Source organism: Myxine glutinosa, chromosome 10 (assembly GCF_964187855.1).
Source record: "Myxine glutinosa chromosome 10, kmMyxGlut1.1, whole genome shotgun sequence".
NCBI classification, from domain to species: domain Eukaryota; kingdom Metazoa; phylum Chordata; class Myxini; order Myxiniformes; family Myxinidae; genus Myxine; species Myxine glutinosa.
Window position 1 is genome coordinate 13,962,686 of NC_136270.1, and position 18,338 is coordinate 13,981,023.

The 18,338-nt window shown below is 47.2% G+C and overlaps 1 protein-coding gene across 1 annotated transcript in view; it reads left to right on the plus strand.

Annotated features, from left to right (window-relative positions):
- Positions 1 to 18,338, plus strand: part of LOC137416499 (striated muscle-specific serine/threonine-protein kinase) — a 248,988-nt gene that overhangs the window by 208,834 nt on the left and 21,816 nt on the right. Inside the window, exons 33-35 of the mRNA XM_078785165.1 lie at positions 16,778 to 16,876; positions 17,076 to 17,200; positions 17,375 to 17,450. Coding sequence (XP_078641291.1) covers positions 16,778 to 16,876; positions 17,076 to 17,200; positions 17,375 to 17,450 — 300 coding nt within the window. The remainder of the gene's footprint in view (positions 1 to 16,777; positions 16,877 to 17,075; positions 17,201 to 17,374; positions 17,451 to 18,338) is intronic.

Genomic DNA, 18,338 nt, shown 5'->3' on the forward strand with positions numbered 1-18,338 from the left:
TTGTGGACTAATTATGGGATGCCCTTTCACCTTTACACAGCTCCGGAGGCAGGGGGGCGCAGAATAACCAATAATAACAATTCACACAATAAAAAAAATATACAGTTCTCATATCCGCAACAATATATATACAGACTTGGCATTTAATATGGAATATATATATATTTTCTTGACTTGCGTTTACTTTCTTAACTCAGTATATCAATCTGGTGAGTTTCTTTTACACTTTGGTGATTTATTTGTTAAAAGAACCATGTCACTGATTGTCTGTCGCAGCAAGAAGTCAACAACAGGATTATATCACAGGTGGCATGGCAAAATGTACGGACAGATGCATTTGATGATTGGCTTCACAGTCGGGTATACAAGGGTTGTTGCGTTCTGTATTAGTGGAAAACAACTGCTGCACGTCTCCAAAAGTTTTTTTTTTTTTTTTTTTTTGCATACAAGATCGAGGCTCGTGAAAGAGCGAACATTAATCACACAGAAAGACAAACAGACACATACAACAAATAACATCGGGAGCGGTAGACAAGATGGGGAGAGAGGGGGAAGGACACAAACAAAACATTTGAGAGCAGGGACCGAGAGACATGGAGACATCGAGAGATCTGTGGGAGGGAGAGGGCTTTGGGGGGGAGGCATGTGAAGGGGGGGGGGGGAGGGGGTGGGAGAGGTATAAACATATGTACACTGCCAGGACTTCCAGGAAGGAAGTTGGAATTTCAAACAAGGTGGATCTGAGGTGAATTAGTGGGGGTAGAAAAGATCAAGGTTTTGGATGGGGGAAGATAAGAGATGGTGGTGAACAGCTGTTTTAAAGACCTGGAGGGAGGAGTGGGATTGAAGGGAGTGTGGGAGTTTGTTCCAGAGGCGGGAGAAAAGAGGAATGAAAGAGTGAAGGTGAGCAGAGAGCCGAGATTTCGGCAGTTTAACCATCAGAGGGTTGCTGGCAGATCTTGTGCGACCTGTAGGAATATTTGGGGGACAGAGCACAGAGAGAGCTGGGGGAGCAAGGCCGGAGAGGAGTCGGTAGAAGACAGAAAGACCACCTACCTGCCTGCGGTGAGTGAGTGAAAGGCCCTCAGAGATAGCTTCATCGCGGGAGATTCCAATGATTTTGAAAGCTTTGGATTCCATAGCGTGAAGCCGAGCCAGGTGTGAGGCAGGAGCACCAGCCCATAGGGGAGAACAGTATTCCATTGAGCTGCGGATGAAAGCCTTGTATGTGGTGAGGAGCTCAGGTGTGCCGAGGAAGGACTTCGCAAGACGGAGGATGCCCAGTCGGCGACTGGCCTTGGAGGCCAGCTTGGAAATGTGGTTTTCCCAAGAAAGATCATGGCAGAAAGCGGTTATTGCCGCTTCCTCTGGAGATGGTCCGTCAACTCGACAATGCTGTTTGTCATGGAGTGGTGGCTTTACGAAATTACGGCATGAAACAGCGTGCTGTTGCTCGGCAGTATGGCATCACTCAAGGTCAGGTGTCAAAGATCCTGAAACGAAATGCTGAAATGGGTGTCCCTACTCCAATACCGAGGCCAGGACATCCCCGCAGAACCACCAGGAGGGATGATCGCCAGCTGCACCGGTTAGTCCGCAACGGCCATACCAAGTCAGCTAATCGGCTTAGGGCTGAGTGGCAGCAACTGACAAATGTGCCTGTATCCAGAAAGCGAGTCAACCAACGACTGGTTCAAGCAGGCTATCGTGCCAGGCGTCCCATGAGAAAGCCACGCCTGACCAGACAACACCGCCAGTGCCGATTGCAGTGGGCCAGAGACCACCGTCAATCGCAGCCAGGACACTGGAATCACGTGATCTTCAGTGACGAGTCTAGATTTCTGGTCTATCGTCAAGATGGCCACGTCAGAGTGCACAGACAAGTGCATGAAGCCTACAACAAAGATTGTATAGTGCCAAGAGTCCAAGCTGGAGGTGGTGGGGTGACCGTTTGGGCTGCTTTTCATGCAGGGGGCAAAACTGACCTGGTTGTTCTGAATGGAAACCTGAACCAGTTCAAGTACAGGGCCATTCTGGAAGAAACATTGCTTCCATTTGCTCGTGCAGTCTTTCGAGGAAACTTTGTCTTCCAAGATGACAATGCATGGCCTCATCGTGCTCACATGATCCAACACTTTCTTGCTGACCGTGGTGTAGAGCATATGGAGTGGCCTGCCATGTCCCCGGATATGAATCCGATAGAGAACTTGTGGGCAGAATTAACGCGTCAAATCGACCACTTAGACCAGCAGCCGACCTCTGTGCGTGAATTGCCGCAGGCTATTGTCACTGCATGGCAAGCGATTCCTGTCCAAACCTTGGCAAATCTCGTGATCAGCTTGCCTCAATGTGTACGTGCTCTCCTGAATGCTTGTGGGGGTTACACGAAGTACTGAACTGTAATTTTACTGTCCGTAATCCCAGTCGTAATTTAACTTTTGTTTTTGTTAAAAAAAAATTTGGCTAACGTGCAAAATAAAGAGATACTTCTGGAAAACGTACAGAAGTTTGACACAGTACTGTCCATGAATTGAGTTCGATATCAGTTTACATCACTTTCAAGGATCAATTTATTTGTTTCGAAATGTCAAATGTGGTTTTTGTTTCTTTTAAAGGTCACATTAACAAAATCTAGAATAATTTCAACATAATTCCAATGAACTTTTGGTTCTAAGACATCTTGAAAAGTAAGTTCACCCCCACAAAAAAAAAATTCCATATTAAATGCCGTCTGTATGTATATATATATATATATATGTATATATATATATATATATATATATATATATATATATATATATATATATATACATATATATATATATATATATATATACATATACATACATACATACATACATACATATATATATACATACATACATATATATATATATATATATATATATATATATATATATATATATGTTGCGGAACCCGACGTCTGCCTATGGTTCCCCTTCGAGGGGGGATTAAGCCCCTCTTCTGTTACTGACCGACGTGGTCCCGGGGGTATGACGCCACGCCCGGTCGGCGCTGGATAGGGTTTTAGGCCCACAAGTCCTATCACCTAAATACCAGCGCTTCCCGGTACGCGAAGGAACACCCCCCGCTCACGGCCGCAGCGTAATGGATGTTGCGCCGAGCGAAGCGAACCGCGGCGTGAGCCGTTTACCAAGACTAGACCCGATCCTGAAACGTTGGCCAAATCGTGCCACAGATATTCAATGAGGGAAAAGACAACGACGACACGGATGTGAAGAAGAGGAAGACGAAGGCAAAATGGTTTGAACTACGACTATTATTTATTACTATTTACAGGACCAAAATAAACCAAGGAAGAAGGAAAGATAATAAAATAATGACAGAAGGAATCAAGGAGACACAGTGAAATGCTAGCTTATCTACACAGGCTTAACTTATACCCCAAGACAGAACAAACAAAGACGGCTCACACGAATGGGGAATTTGCAGACAGGAATGATTGGAAGGAGGAATGGGAAGGTTCAGCTGGGGCAGATGGTTCGGGTTTGATCCCGCACGGGACGTCGGGCTGGACCTCGACGGCCACCGATGCCACCGCAATCTGGTTCCCGCTGGGTAACGGGTCGAAGCTGCCTGGTGGAGTCAACGCTGCTGGTGGAGCCAAAACTGCTTGTGGAGCCAACTTCTGGTGGAGCCAACTTCTTAACGGGCGCAACTCTCCGTGGGGATCCCTTCCTCTGCCTTTACCAAGCTCGTCTGGAATCTTCTCTCAAACGCAACCACTTTGGACTCCTCTCTCAAATGCAACCACCTTCGACTCCTTGCTCAAACGCAACCACCTTCGACTCCTTGCTCAAACGCAACCACCTTCGACTCCTTGCTCAAACGCAACCACCTTCGACTCCTTGCTCAAACGCAACCACCTTCGACTCCTTGCTCAAACGCAACCACCTTCGACTCCTTGCTCAACTCCTAGGCTTCCGCGCGTGCTTATATCGCCCTCGGGCGATCAAGCCGCCGGCCTCCCGGACACGCCCATCGGTGAGGTCGCCTCGGCCCTGATTGGTGGGCACGGGCTCTCTGGCTCCACCCTTGATGACGATCGGCAGGCCACGCCCTGGATTCGGCGGCTCCTCCCCCTTCTTCTCCGAGCCCACCTCATGGCTAATGGAGTCGCAGTGAAAACCGCCCAGCAGCTGCGGCGAATGCAGTTGGCAATCAAGGCTTTGGGAATGGGGCTTTGGGAATAAAAGGGGATCTATCTATTTGAATTCGGTGCAATGGAGTGTCAATTAATGGAAGACAAAGCCTTAGCCTAATACACAGAATAAGGAAATAACTACCAACAAGCAGGGAATCTATGATTGGCTAAAGGTGATTGTATATGACCTAACTACGGGACGCCCTTTGACCTTTATGCACAACAACTGGAGGAAGGAGGGTCCACAATAAAACAATTAAAAAAACACAATTCTCATATCCACAACACTGCACCCTCCTCCTCTTAGTCACGTCCCGGGCCTATTACCTTTACATTTAGTGTGGCACGTAGGTGTAGTTCCCTCTACATTTAACCTGACCCTGAGTCTGACAGTTTTAAAACATAAATAAATATGTCCCGCTGCTCCATTGCACCCTGCCTGACAGATTCACGCCCACAGCTAACCGAATTGCGGAATGGTCTTCAAACTATACATGAACGGTGGGGGCGCATTATTTACAATGACTCTGTCTTTATTTACAATGGCAACCCAGGACCTGTGATTGTTCTTTTGGGGGAGGGGGGGGGGGGGGGGGGGAGACAGTCTGCCCTGCATCGACGCACCAGAAAGCACCCACAACGCACCAAAACACCCTCAAGCACCAATCGGTGCACAGTCATTACTGTTCAATAAAAAATGAACCCAACAAACCCTGGTGCTGGTCTTCCTCTTCGGCTCCCTCTGCTGGCTATTGTTATCTTCTTGTTGTTGTCATCTTCTTTGCTGGCGGCCTATTTGCAATAAAATGAAAGTGCACAAATCGTGTCCATTTTTATTTATTTATGGCCCACAGGGCCGACTAGGGATGGTTCACCTGTGGGGCATAGGTGCCCTGTGACCAAGGTCCGCCAGCAAGATCTCGGGCCTTCATGGCTGGTTCCAGCAGAGGGGCCATGCCCCAACCCATGGGGTCCATCAGTGGTGCTCAGCCACAGACATGTGGTCCATAAGGTGGTGCATCGATGCAGACAGCTGGTTCCGGGAGTTTCGGGCACACAATGGCGGACTCCCGCACGCTCCCCTCGGCGCCCAGTGGTGCACAGTCCTCGTGTGGGAGACAAGGGGGGGAAAAGACAGGTGAGCGAGGGGTAAGGTCACAAGGGTACACATCAATATAGGCAATGCAAGGCGAGGTGCGTATGGAGACGGAGCGGAGAAAAGCTCGTCCCTACCGTACGCCCCCCCCACATGTGACCTACACTACCCTTGCCCTTACCCCATATGTACAAAATCTACACATTACAAATTCGTTACTAATGTCTCGTCTTCCCCATATTTCCCCTACACCAAATTCGTCTTCACAATCCCACTAATCCAAAATTTGCCATCACCCAATTCATCATCAATCCTCATAAGGAGGGAGAGATGGAACAACAAAGCACAATGTCACACCCACGTCATGATGCGTCTCGCATTCCAAACATTTGCACAAAAATAATAAAAAACATGGCATGGTGTGGAGTCCTGTCACCTCAGGTGAGTGGATGCAGATGGTGCGAGGAGATCTCCATCCTAACTACTTTCTAAATGACTTTAATACACTTTACACTACCTGGGGTCTTCCCTGCCAATCCATTGGCCAACTTACACTATGGGTTCTAAAAACCAATTCCCATTGACCAAACTGTGGTGCTTATCAATTTGGGATCTCACTCCCCCGATTCAACTCCCTGTGCCCTTGCACAATTTCAGGACTGGGTCGTGTGGCTCTCCCAGCAGGTCTACCCACCTGCACACCTCCACCACTGTAGTTGCCTCCGAGCTTACCTGCTCCTTAACCTAACCTATCTACTGGGGAATGCCCTCTGGCGCTCTCCCCACTCGGTGCCCTCTGGCACTGGGCTACCCGGGTCCGTCCTCCGGATCCTCGGGCCCCATCCACAACTCTAACGGCTCCCAGAGCCCACCTGCGGCCTCACCTGGCCGACATCCTCACAGTGGTGGAGTGCTCAACCAACTACACATACTAACAGGCCACACGCCCAGCCATTTCCACATCACTAATGCACCCATCCAAACTCCATTCTTCCACCACGCACCACAGATGCCAATATCCAACCACAATTTACCTATACCCTCTACCTAACTCTTAAACTACCCTCCCCGGGTATTCGTGATGGGGTCCATCCTCCTTTCCCCCATCCACACCTTCGCACCATCCACTCCACTCCACAGTTTCCACCATACTCACTCCACGACCATCCATTCCATACTCCATATATTCCACACTCCATGTATTCCACACAACCATTCTCCATACCCCTACAGTTGCACACCTGTGCAATCACCTGGTGCCACCTGCACCCTCCTTCCTCCCTGGACCATTTGGTCAACACAACACACATCACCATCACTCACTCATACACTTTTCACAATACACTTCTGAATACGCCTCCAACACTCACACGGCATCATCTAATCTACCTGGTGCCCTGCTAAAACTCACGCTTCCCCGTCGCCACTTACATTATTGCGCTCCCTCGTCATTATAATCCAAACTAATCTACCTGCGTCCCCACTACAGGTATCATTGTCACTACCTAACCTTACCGTTACCTATTGTCAATCTCTAGGTCCCTACACACGATATCCTAACCCTCCCGGGCTTGTTTTCACTGCCAAACCCCATAAGACTAGTGCTCCTTTGCCCCCGTTGTGAGGGATGGCAGAGTTGCCATCCCCTCACATTGGGTATCTCCCACTATAAATTTTGCACACCAAATTCCAGCCAATTAAAAATTTGCCAATCACTACCAATCATCAATCTGCCAATCCTTTGCCAATCATCAAATTTTGTTTTTCAATTTCAGGTCCAAAACACTATCCTCATCACAGTCTACTCACTAGAGCCTCTCGGTGCGCCAATTCATTTCCAAAGCTCGGCTTCGCACAGCCGAGCAATGAATGCGGGTTGCTTGTTGCCGGCGGTTGGATCCGTCCGGCATTCGGTGCAGGCAAGGTTTACTCGGGCCGAGATCCAACGCACCATCTCGGCACGGAGCCGTCCAATGGCCCGATCTCGCCCTGCCGGAATGCCTCAACAAAAGGGGGTCGCCATGACGACCCTTCCTACCGGGCCGCCCGCTCCACCTAGCGGAGCACGGACGCGGCCGTTCAGAGCGCGGCCCGGCGTGGATCGCGTACGGCGGTTCTTTCGAAACCGCCGCGGTCACGATCCCCGCTGGTCCCCGCGGTACACGAAGCTGCCCGGCACGCACCGAAGGCCCGCTTCGGCTATAAGTCGCTCTAACCGCTAACCCGGTTAGCGTCGATGCTCCACTCGCATGCTTACACCCTGCAGCCCGTTCCTTGCTCATACATCCAGCCGTTCCCATGCTCCTCGTCATTGCACCTTCTCTTACACACCCAGGTACACTCATTCCGCTCACAGACTTGGTCACACACCTGACCACCGCACACCTTTTGCACACACTCGTCGTTCGCACACCTCACCAACACACCTCTTCGTGCTCCCTCCTCGGTCACCTCCTCGGTGACAGGTGTGCTCTCCTCCGTACACCCAATCACGTGCCTCACTACCAACTCCAGTGTGCATTCCCATATGCGCTCTACCATTCCAGGTGTGCATCCTTCCATTCCAGGTGTACATCCTCTCTCACCTGCCACAACCAACTCACGCTCCTTGTCACTCTTACTACTTTCACCACCACTCTCGGTCGCGCATTCACCCTTACTCTCGACAGCGCACTCTTTCCTCATGCACCCATCCTTTACACACCTTTCTCGCGCATCCTCTTGCGCACACCCTCCCGTTACACCCTCCGTAACACTCACCACAGGTGTGCATTCTCCCGTTACATCCCTTGTAACACTCCCCATCCCGCGCTTCCATGTGCCCCCTCGCGCACGCGCTACGACCAACTCACTCTCGACAGCACACTCACTCCTCGGCGCGCACTTTTTCCTCACACACCCCAGAGTCGGACATTCTCGCACACCTCCTCTTTCGCACTCCGTACCTGTCGCACACTTCACCAGCGGCCTCTCACGAACACCCGGGTCCAAACCAACCCCCAAGCCGACTGAAGCTCCCCTCACACCATATACATTTCCGTGTATATCGCCACTCACCTTTGCACCTCGTCTCCGCACCTCCTCCGCCACCTGCAAACTCTTTATCTGGTTAGCGAGCACACCATCACGATTTGAGCACCGACTTTGCACATATTCCATCACCTCCTCCTGTATTTCTCTCTTAGTTTCCCTCCGTCTCTTCTTCATTTCATTCACCCCCTCTTCCACTTCCTCTAACTTTTGCTTCACCTCTTTTATTTCCCGGTGCGTCTCCTCAATTTCATCCTCTAAGGCCACCTTGATCGTTTCTATATGCGTCCTCACCTGCCGGTCCTTTGTCTCCATTGCCTCCGTCACCTCGTCCAACCTCGTTGTCAGTCCCTCCCGTACCATCTGACATTTCCTCTTCATCACTATCAAGTCATTTTTGAGTTCTTTTTGTGTCGCCTTTAACCCTCCTAGTACCGCAGTGTTCTTTTGTACCTGCTCCACTAATTCCCTCTGTCCCACCGTCAGCTGTTCCACCTCCTGCGTCGGGTCCTCTATGCCCCCTTGTAACTTTGCCGTCCCATTTCTCACCTCTTTCTCCATACGCTTCTCACCTCGCTTTACCTCCTCGCGTACCCCCGAGACCTCCTCGCTTACACCTCTTCTTATTTCCTCCTTCATCTCCTCCCTTTCTTTAGTAGATGCCACCCTCATCTGTTCCAACTCATCCCTCTGGGCATCCAATTTGGTTTCTACCCCGATTTTCACCTCCTTTATCTGCTCTCCCATTTGTTTAATTTCCCGGGCCGATTGCTCCCCTATTTCCCGCAATTTGTTTTCCATCTTGTTTTCTAACCCCCCTAACCCATTTTTCACCCCCTCTATCTGATTCTCCTGGGCAGCCATTCTATTTTCCACCCCCGTTAACCCATTCTTTACCTCCTTTATCCCGTTGTTTAACCCCTCAAATTTATTGTCCAACCCCTCAAATTTGTTTCCCATATTGTTTAACCCTTCTCTTAATTGCTCACTAGTACCCCTTGCTTCGTCCCTCATTGCCCTCATTTGGCCTCCCATATCATTTCTCAAATTGTTTAACCCATCTTCCATCTGGCCACCCATTTCTCTTCGCTCTCGGGTGGATTTATCACTTTGGGCATCCATTTTTGCCATCATTTGAATCATAAAGACTCGCATGTACTCTGGCATCTCGGGCTCGGCTGCTGCGACCACGGGCGCGGCTAAATTTGGTGCCGCTACAACCACGTGCGCGAGGGCGCCATTTTGCGCACCTGAAACCTCCTCAACCACATCATCATTTCTCTCCTCCATTTCTTCCCCCTGGTCCTGGGTTACCCCTAACCCCTCTTCTATTCCCCCCACCGGCATCCCGCCGCCTTGACTATCCATGGCACGCTTTTCAAATTTAAGATTTTATAAAACACAATATTTCGGCCCACTCGTAATTTGAGCGCACTAAGCGCTTCAGGTCCGTATCCCACTCCTGGCACCAATTGTTGCGGAACCCGACGTCGGCCTATGGTTCCCCTTCGAGGGGGGATTAAGCCCCTCGTCTGTTACTGACCGACGTGGTCCCAGGGGTATGACGCCACGCCCGGTCGGCGCTGGATAGGGTTTTAGGCCCACAAGTCCTATGACCTAAATACCAGCGCTTCCCGGTACGCGAAGGAACACCCCCCGCTCACGGCCGCAGCGTAATGGATGTTACGCCGAGCGAAGCGAACCGCGGCGTGAGCCGTTTACCAAGACTAGACCCGATACTGAAACGTTGGCCAAATCGTGCCACAGATATTCAATGAGGGAAAAGACAACGACGACACAGATGTGAAGAAGAGGAAGACGAAGGCAAAAAGGTTTGAACTACGACTATTATTTATTACTATTTACAGGACCAAAAGAAACCAAGGAAGAAGGAAAGATAATAAAATAATGACAGAAGGAATCAAGGAGACACAGTGAAATGCTAGCTTATTTACACAGGCTTAACTTATACCCCAAGACAGAACAAACAAAGACGGACTCACACGAATGGGGAATTTGCAGGCAGGAATGATTGGAAGGAGGAATGGGAAGGTTCAGCTGGGGCAGATGGTTCGGGCTTGATCCCTCACGGGACGTCGGGCTGGACCTCGACGGCCACCGATGCCACCGCAATCTGGCTCCCGCTGGGTAACGGGTCGAAGCTGCCTGGTGGAGTCAACGCTGCTGGTGGAGCCAAAACTGCTTGTAGAGCCAACTTCTGGTGGAGCCAACTTCTTAACAGGCGCAACTCTCCGTGGGGATCCCTTCCTCTGCCTTTACCAAGCTCGTCTGGACTCTTCTCTCAAACGCAACCACTTGGACTCCTCTCTCAAACGCAACCACCTTCGACTCCTTGCTCAAACGCAACCACCTTCGACTCCTTGCTCAAACGCAACCACCTTCGACTCCTTGCTCAAACGCAACCACCTTCGACTCCTTGCTCAAACGCAACCACCTTCGACTCCTTGCTCAAACGCAATCACCTTCGACTCCTTGCTCGACTCCTAGGCTTCCACGCACGCTTATATCGCCCTCGGGCGATCAAGCCGCCGGCCTCCCGGACACGCCCATCGGTGAGGTCGCCTCGGCCCTGATTGGTGGGCACGGGCTCTCTGGCTCCACCCTTGATGACGATCGGCGGGCCAGGCCTTGGATTCGGCGGCTCCTCCCCCTTCTTCTCCGAGCCCACCTCGTGGCTAATGGAGTCGCGGTGAAAACTGCCCAGCAGCTGCGGCGAATGCAGTTGGCAATCGAGGCTTTGGGAATGGGGCTTTGGGAATAAAAGGGGATCTATCTATTTGAATTCGGTGCAATGGAGTGTCAATTAATGGAAGACAAAGCCTTAGCCTAATACACAGAATAGGGAAATAACTACCAACAAGCAGGGAATCTATGATTGGCTAAACGTGATTGTATATGACCTAACTATGGGACGCCCTTTGACCTTTATACACAACCTTGGTTGGGGGAGGAATAAGGTTGGGGGAGGAAGGAGGATCCACAATAAAACAATAAAAAAACACAATTCTCATATCCACAACAATATATATATATACACTACTCACAATAAGTTAGGGATATTGGCAGGTTCTTCGGTGTGGTTGATTTTGTGTATTAATTATGTTGAAAAAAGTTGTTGGTCCTAATTCTATGGTTATTAATGAGTGTGAAAAAACACAGCATTCTTGATGTCAATACCATAACACTAACCCCTATAAAAAAAATAAACTCACTCCCACAATATCCCTAACTTATTGTGAGTAGTGTATATATATATATACATACACATGCATACACGTACAGACACCTGAAAAAGTAAGTACACCCCATGTAAAGTTTTGACTTTTTCCACATATTTCAACATACATAGTAGGGGAGCTCCCAATAGAGTTCGTGACCATTTTCCCGTGATCAAGGTTTGAAGGTTGATTTTGAAAGATAAAAATATATATAAAAAAATAAGCTTGGGTATCTTTTTTTAAAATGCGGGCTAACTCGGCCAGAGGACAAAATCCAAGATGTCCACCAAAACCGCGAAATCGGGCATATTTCCGCCTACGTGAATGCTACATATACATATTGGGTGTCCATATGTGGGTTTTTCTGGGCCCAGATCTTGCATCTTACATCAGTCAAGTGATATTGTGACTTAAAATGATATTAAATGATTAATGTTGACCAAAATCCAAGATGGCCGCTGCAAAAAACCATGTATTGTATATGTTCATAATTGTGCATACCATAGATTCATCGCTGGCGTCTAAATACAGTTTTACATGACTAGTGTTTTCATTTATAACCTTACTGTTACTATGAATGACTTTTTGAGCAGGTAACGAACCAAGATAGCTGCCTCTCGCCCGTTAGATAAGCAGTTATGGCTACTGTACATTGTATCTATTGCAACGTCTTTTATTTGACACAATGTTCAAGGTTTTCATTTGCAATCAGTAAGAAAGAATTTATCTTTCTCTATTTTGTTTTATTATATTTACAGTGACATGACATTACATTTACAAGCAGTGATACACATTGCACAAGTAGCATATACGGTAGGGTTGAAAATGACAATAGTTGTTATAACAGTTTGTTTGTGTTGGATAGATTGAAATTGTTATTCACTGTCCGAATCGTCCGTCTCGGACCCAGACTCGACTGGATCATCCATAGTTGGGCTGCTTTCCAAAGCCTGAGTTAGTTTTTCTGGGAGTGCTGGGTGAATGTACCTCAATGGAAGACACATGCCTTCCTCGAGATGCCAGCCATGAGATAAAGGAGACGGTGGCGCATCAGGTTTTTCGTAGTTGAGCAACACGTAGGTTTGATAGTTCACTCTCTTGACTTTCAAATCGTGGGATTCTTTGTCTGGTGGAAGCCGCAGTATTGATTTCCTTTTCATTTGTCGCCACTTCCTGGCCCGAGCATCACACAGAGTGGTACTTTGTTTGTCCTTGTATATGTACCGTATGGTGTACAGCGTCATATGATCAAGCACCTGCTGAGGGACCGGTAGGTGTTTCCCTACTTCACTGAGGAACGCTCTAGCTTCAGGTGAAGTGGATGATATGTCGAAGATGGTTTTCTTCCCATGTCCAAAGAATGCTGCTGTTGTGTCTGAGCCGCTGTGGACGTGAAGAGGAACTATGATATCTGCTATTTCCTTCGGGCAGAAAGCTGTACAATCTATGAACTGCTTTTTGTACTTCATTGCGAGCACCCCTTCAGTTCTATGAGCAACATACGATGCCAATACAAGCACGTCCGTATCTTCTGCGTCGATGATAACAGGTGTTTCTATTCCAGCTTTACGTATTTGTGAGTAGATGAAGAACATGCATGTGTCTGCTTCTAACTGTTCACACTGGAAGTCTGTAACAGGCAAACCTGTCGATAGATTGACACATGTGGGCCCAACGCAGTAGACAAATTCAGTGTTAGAATAGTTTCGGTACAACACGCTGAACTCGTTTCTGAGAAAGATCTGTAGGTGCTGCTTGTTTGTTGCATTGTGGAAGAAGTCTTGAAATCCTTTGGCAGATGGGAATTTGTCCGACTGCTTGAAAAATACATTCTTGGAGCCATCTGAAAATCCAGAAGTGCTTTTTCGAAGCTTGCGTTCGCTATCCTTGACGGTCAGGGAAACATCATATCTGTCATTGACAAACACAACTTGTGATGCATATTTATGTCTGCTCATAATGACGGCGAACACCTTCGATGCGTAGTCTCCCCAGGTGTAGGAAATTCCATCAGCCTTTTCCCTGTCTTCTACCGATGGCGTAGACAAACGCCATATAAATCCCATGTCCAGGATCGCCGTGTACTTGTCTGGTGCTCTAGTAAAATAAAACCTATTACTTACTGTACATACCGTACATCAGACAGCATGATATGAATGATGTTAATACTTAACTGAACTTAAATATTGAACAGGACAGATCTTTATCTCTTAAAGAAAGGGACTTAACTAATATTTTAACTATTATTAGTTGAATATACTTAACTGTAATGCCTTGATCCATTGTCCACCCTGGTACTCCCTGGAAATTAATACTAACAACTACCTGTGAACAAATACCTGTGAAACTTAATCAAACCATCTTGTAGATAAGGCAGCAATCTTGGTTCGTTACCTGCTCAAAAAGTCATTCATAGTAACAATAAGGTTATAAATGAAAACACCAGTCATGTAAAACTGTATTTAGACGCCAGCGATGAATCTATGGTATGCACAATTATGAACATATACAATACATGGTTTTTTGCAGCGGCCATCTTGGATTTTGGTCAACATTAATCATTTAATATCATTTTAAGTCACAATATCACTTGACTGATGTAAGATGCAAGATCTGGGCTCAGAAAAACCCACATATGGACACCCAATATGTATATGTAGCATTCACGTAGGCGGAAATATGCCCGATTTCGCGGTTTTGGCGGACATCTTGGATTTTGTCCTCTGGCCGAGTTAGCCCGCATTTTAAAAAAAGATACCCAAGCTTATTTTTTAATATATATTTTTATCTTTCAAAATCAACCTTCAAACCTTGATCACGGGAAAATGGTCACGAACTCTATTGGGAGCTCCCCTACTAACAGCTATTTGATCTTCATTTCAACAATATTGATAGATAAAGGTGATATAATATAACAAATATCATGAAACATTTACATTTACATTATCATGAAACATCAACTCGAGCGGGCGGATACCTGAGCCATTAACACAGTGGTCGAGGAAATTCAGCTCTGGAATGTCAAATACGCATTTTGTGGGATTGATTACGATGCTAAAGTCCTTCAAACGGGTGACAAGGTCGGTGTTCCTGATGTTTTCTTGCTGGTGTTCTGGCAATTAGAATATCCTGTAAATACACGAAGCAGAAGTGTATTCCCTGGTGTACCTGATCGATAAAACGTTGAAAGGTTTGTGCGGCATTGTGTAGGCCAAATGGCATCCGAAGGAAATTGAACAGGTTGAAAGGCATGGTGACTGCTGTCTTCAGGATGTCATCTGGATCCACGGGAATCTGATGGTACACACGATTGAGGTCGACCTTGGAGAAGATTGTAGTTCCAGGGTGGCTGTAAAATCCGGAATGTGTGGAATGGGGTAACGGTTTGGAACAGTCACATTATTTAAGCACCGGTAATCCCCGCAAGAATGCCAATCCCAAGGTGTCTTTTTGGGTACCATGTGTAGCGGTGAAGCCCATCTGCTGGACAATGGTCTGATGATCCCACGATGTAGCATGTAGCCAAACTACTGGCGGGCGATACATAATTTATCGGGTACTATTCATTGAGGATCTGGTGGTTTGATTTGCTGGATTGTTGCCGATGGGCGCGTTATCAACAGTAAGTCATAAATTGCTTTCTGAAAAGGGCACGTGGGCGTGGATGGAACACACGTGATATTCAGCGACAAAACAGTGGATGCTTTACTGAGAACACTAAGCTGTGTTGTGGCATCCAATGGACAGTGATATTTGACATATACGAGGGGATTGAAATTACGTAAAAATAAACCGCACCCAGTATGTAGCATCTGGTGTCGGCAATAATAAATGCCCACGGAAATGAACGACGTAAACTCAAATCAAGCTGAAGGAGACATTCTCCAAAAAATAGGAATATAACTGTTGTTCGCGGCATTTCATGAATATTCCTGTCGACTCTTCCGTTCAGCAGTAGATGGCAGCGCAATGCTTACCACTGCCATATGTCCACAAGAAAACCAAGTCCACAAGTACAATAAACAAGGAAGAGAAGGCAACTGACGTATGACCCAGGTGAACTTGTCGTCATTAGTTGTGGGCCTCTTCATTTTCCTGTGGCTGGTATGAGCACAGTGCTCTACACTGACGAGCATTAACACTGATGGTCACGTGGTACCAACACCAATCTAGAGTGTTCACAGAAGGTGAATGTGAACGGTAGCGAGAGATACAGCATTTCTCTCTGTTCCGAGAAGGGGTACGTGAAGATGGGCACAGCCGGTGTTGTGCGCGTGAGTGTGGAGCTCCAGGATGAGCTTCTTAAGGTCCGCTGTTTCAGATTGTAGTTGTGTGATGTGCTGTGGTGGTGTCAAATTAACTACGGTCGGTGTAACGGTGTCTATGATATGATCAGCTAGAACAGCAGCGATGGGAAGTACCGGCTTTGCGTCAGTTGCAAGTATCATGAGGACGCGTGGTGGTAAACGCAGCAAGAACAACTCACAAAGGAGCGACAGGTCAAAGGTGGCATTAAGGTCGCCAAGAAGCTGATGCATATGACAGAGTAGTTGTGTGGGTCTTCGATCTCCTAAATCTTCAGATGTAAGAAGTTGGTGAAAGTGGCGGTGCGCAAACTGAGCCATACGCTTTATGAGCATTATCTTCAGTCGCGTTCGTTGGAGGTTGCAGTTATAATATCTCTTGCCTCCATCGCATACTCTGGTGACAAGGATCCAACTATGTATTTGAACTGCGTCAACTCGGTAGTCATGTTTTGGGTGTCGGATTTGGCTTTGTCATGCATAAACCACAGCTGTGAGTCGTTAGGCGATATTGGCTGCAGCTTAATTGAAACCGTCTCCAACAATGAAGCTGGATGAGCGTCCAAGAAGGGCACGGCTGGCTGTTCATTCCCAGTGACTGGGTGCACGCTTGCAACTCCTTGTCCATCGATTTGGATCACATCGCTAATTTGCTTGGAAGAAAAGACATCCGAGACATTCGGATTCTGAGTCGATTCTTGATTTGACCACCACTGTAAAACCTCTCCAAAACCCCTGCTGGGCAACCTCGTATCGCAAATCCCCCTGATAATCCCCCACCTATTCTCCTGAGCTAAAGCATATATTCACGTGTTATGAAGTGAAAGGTAAAATGATGCCGCTACATGCCCTTTCAATGTCAACAGCATTTCCCTGCCTTTCCTCACATCTGCCCGGAACAAGCTCTGTTTTCTCCCTCCAGCCCAAGGTATACAGAGGAAGATGTTGTGACTTACGTGGTGGAAGTGTTTCAAGCACTTGATTACCTGCATGGGCAGCGAGTACTTCATCTAGACATCAGGTGACCTAATTTATTTGTGGTTAAGAAATAATTGAGGAAATTGTGGTTTGAAATGAATTGATTGCGATTGACCATGGTCTGCCATAAAATACAAAATAAAACAAAACTGTACATCTTCTTTCTTGTTGAAACTTGCAAACAATTTAATAGAAATGCAAGGAAAAACTGCCGACTTCATTGCATGACTTCATCATCACAGGTCAGAGAACATCATCATTTCAGAGCAGCGGCATGTAAAACTGATAGATTTTGGGAGTGCGCACTTCTATGATCCAAATAATTTACAACCTCTTCCAAGCTCAACCACTTTATTGGAATGCATGGGTAAGAGAATGGTTGGTATGGCTTTGCCTTGTTTTTTCGAATTCACAAAAGTCTTCTGTTATTTCTTTTTCTATGACTTTTGATGATATGATGAACAGACCAAACGTACATTTTGTCTACCTGCATTAATTACTTTCTCCTGGGATTGTGTCCCCATTCTTATTCTCATTACAGCCCCAGAAATGATTACTGCAGGACCAGTTGGACCTGCTGCAGACATGTGGGCTGTCGGAGTACTCACGTTCACTCTGTAAGTCCCTGTTTCACATTGTCTCTGGCCAGTACTTTGTTTGTTGTTATTCTATTTCTCATCACTTTGGCTAAATTGGAGAGACAGGATGGTTCAGTTGCGAGCATGCTTCTCATAGACCGATCCACATTTATAAGTGTGTGTGTGTGTGTGTGTGTGTGTGTGTGTGTGTGTGTGTGTGTGTGTGTGTGTGTGTGTGTGTGTGTGTAGTGGGGATGAGGAGGGTTGGGAGTAGGAACTGGTGGGGATCTTCCAAAGTCAGACACATCACATAATTTCTGAGAATTAAGAAACTTAGATTTACTCCATTACATTATTATTTTTTGGGAGAAATGTCAATGTCACAGTGTGATAAGTTGCGATACAATTTTGATTTTGAATTACCACAGTTTAACCACCAACTCCTGAGAAGAGCAAAGACCAAACCCGTTGTACACTACATGGCCAAAAGTATGCGGACACCCCTTCTAATTAGTGGATTTGGCTGTTTCAGCCACACCCATTGCTGACAGGTATATATAATCAAGCACACAGCCATTCGATCTCCATAGACATACATTAGCAGTAGAATGGGCCGTACTGAAGAGCTCAGTGACTTTCAATGTGGCACCGTCATAGGATGCCACCTTTCCAACATGTCAGTTGGTCAAATTTCTGCCCTGCTATAGGTGTCCCGGTCAACTGTAAGTGCTGCTATTGTGAAGTGGAAACGTCTAGGAGCAACAACAGCTCAGCCACAAAGTGGTAGGCCACACAAGCTCACCAAATGGGACCGATGAGTGCTGAAGCCCATAGCGCGTAAAAATCGTCTGCCCTCAGTTGCAACACTCACTACTGAGTTCCAAACTGCCTCTGGAAGCAACGTCAGCACAGCAACTGTTCGTCGGG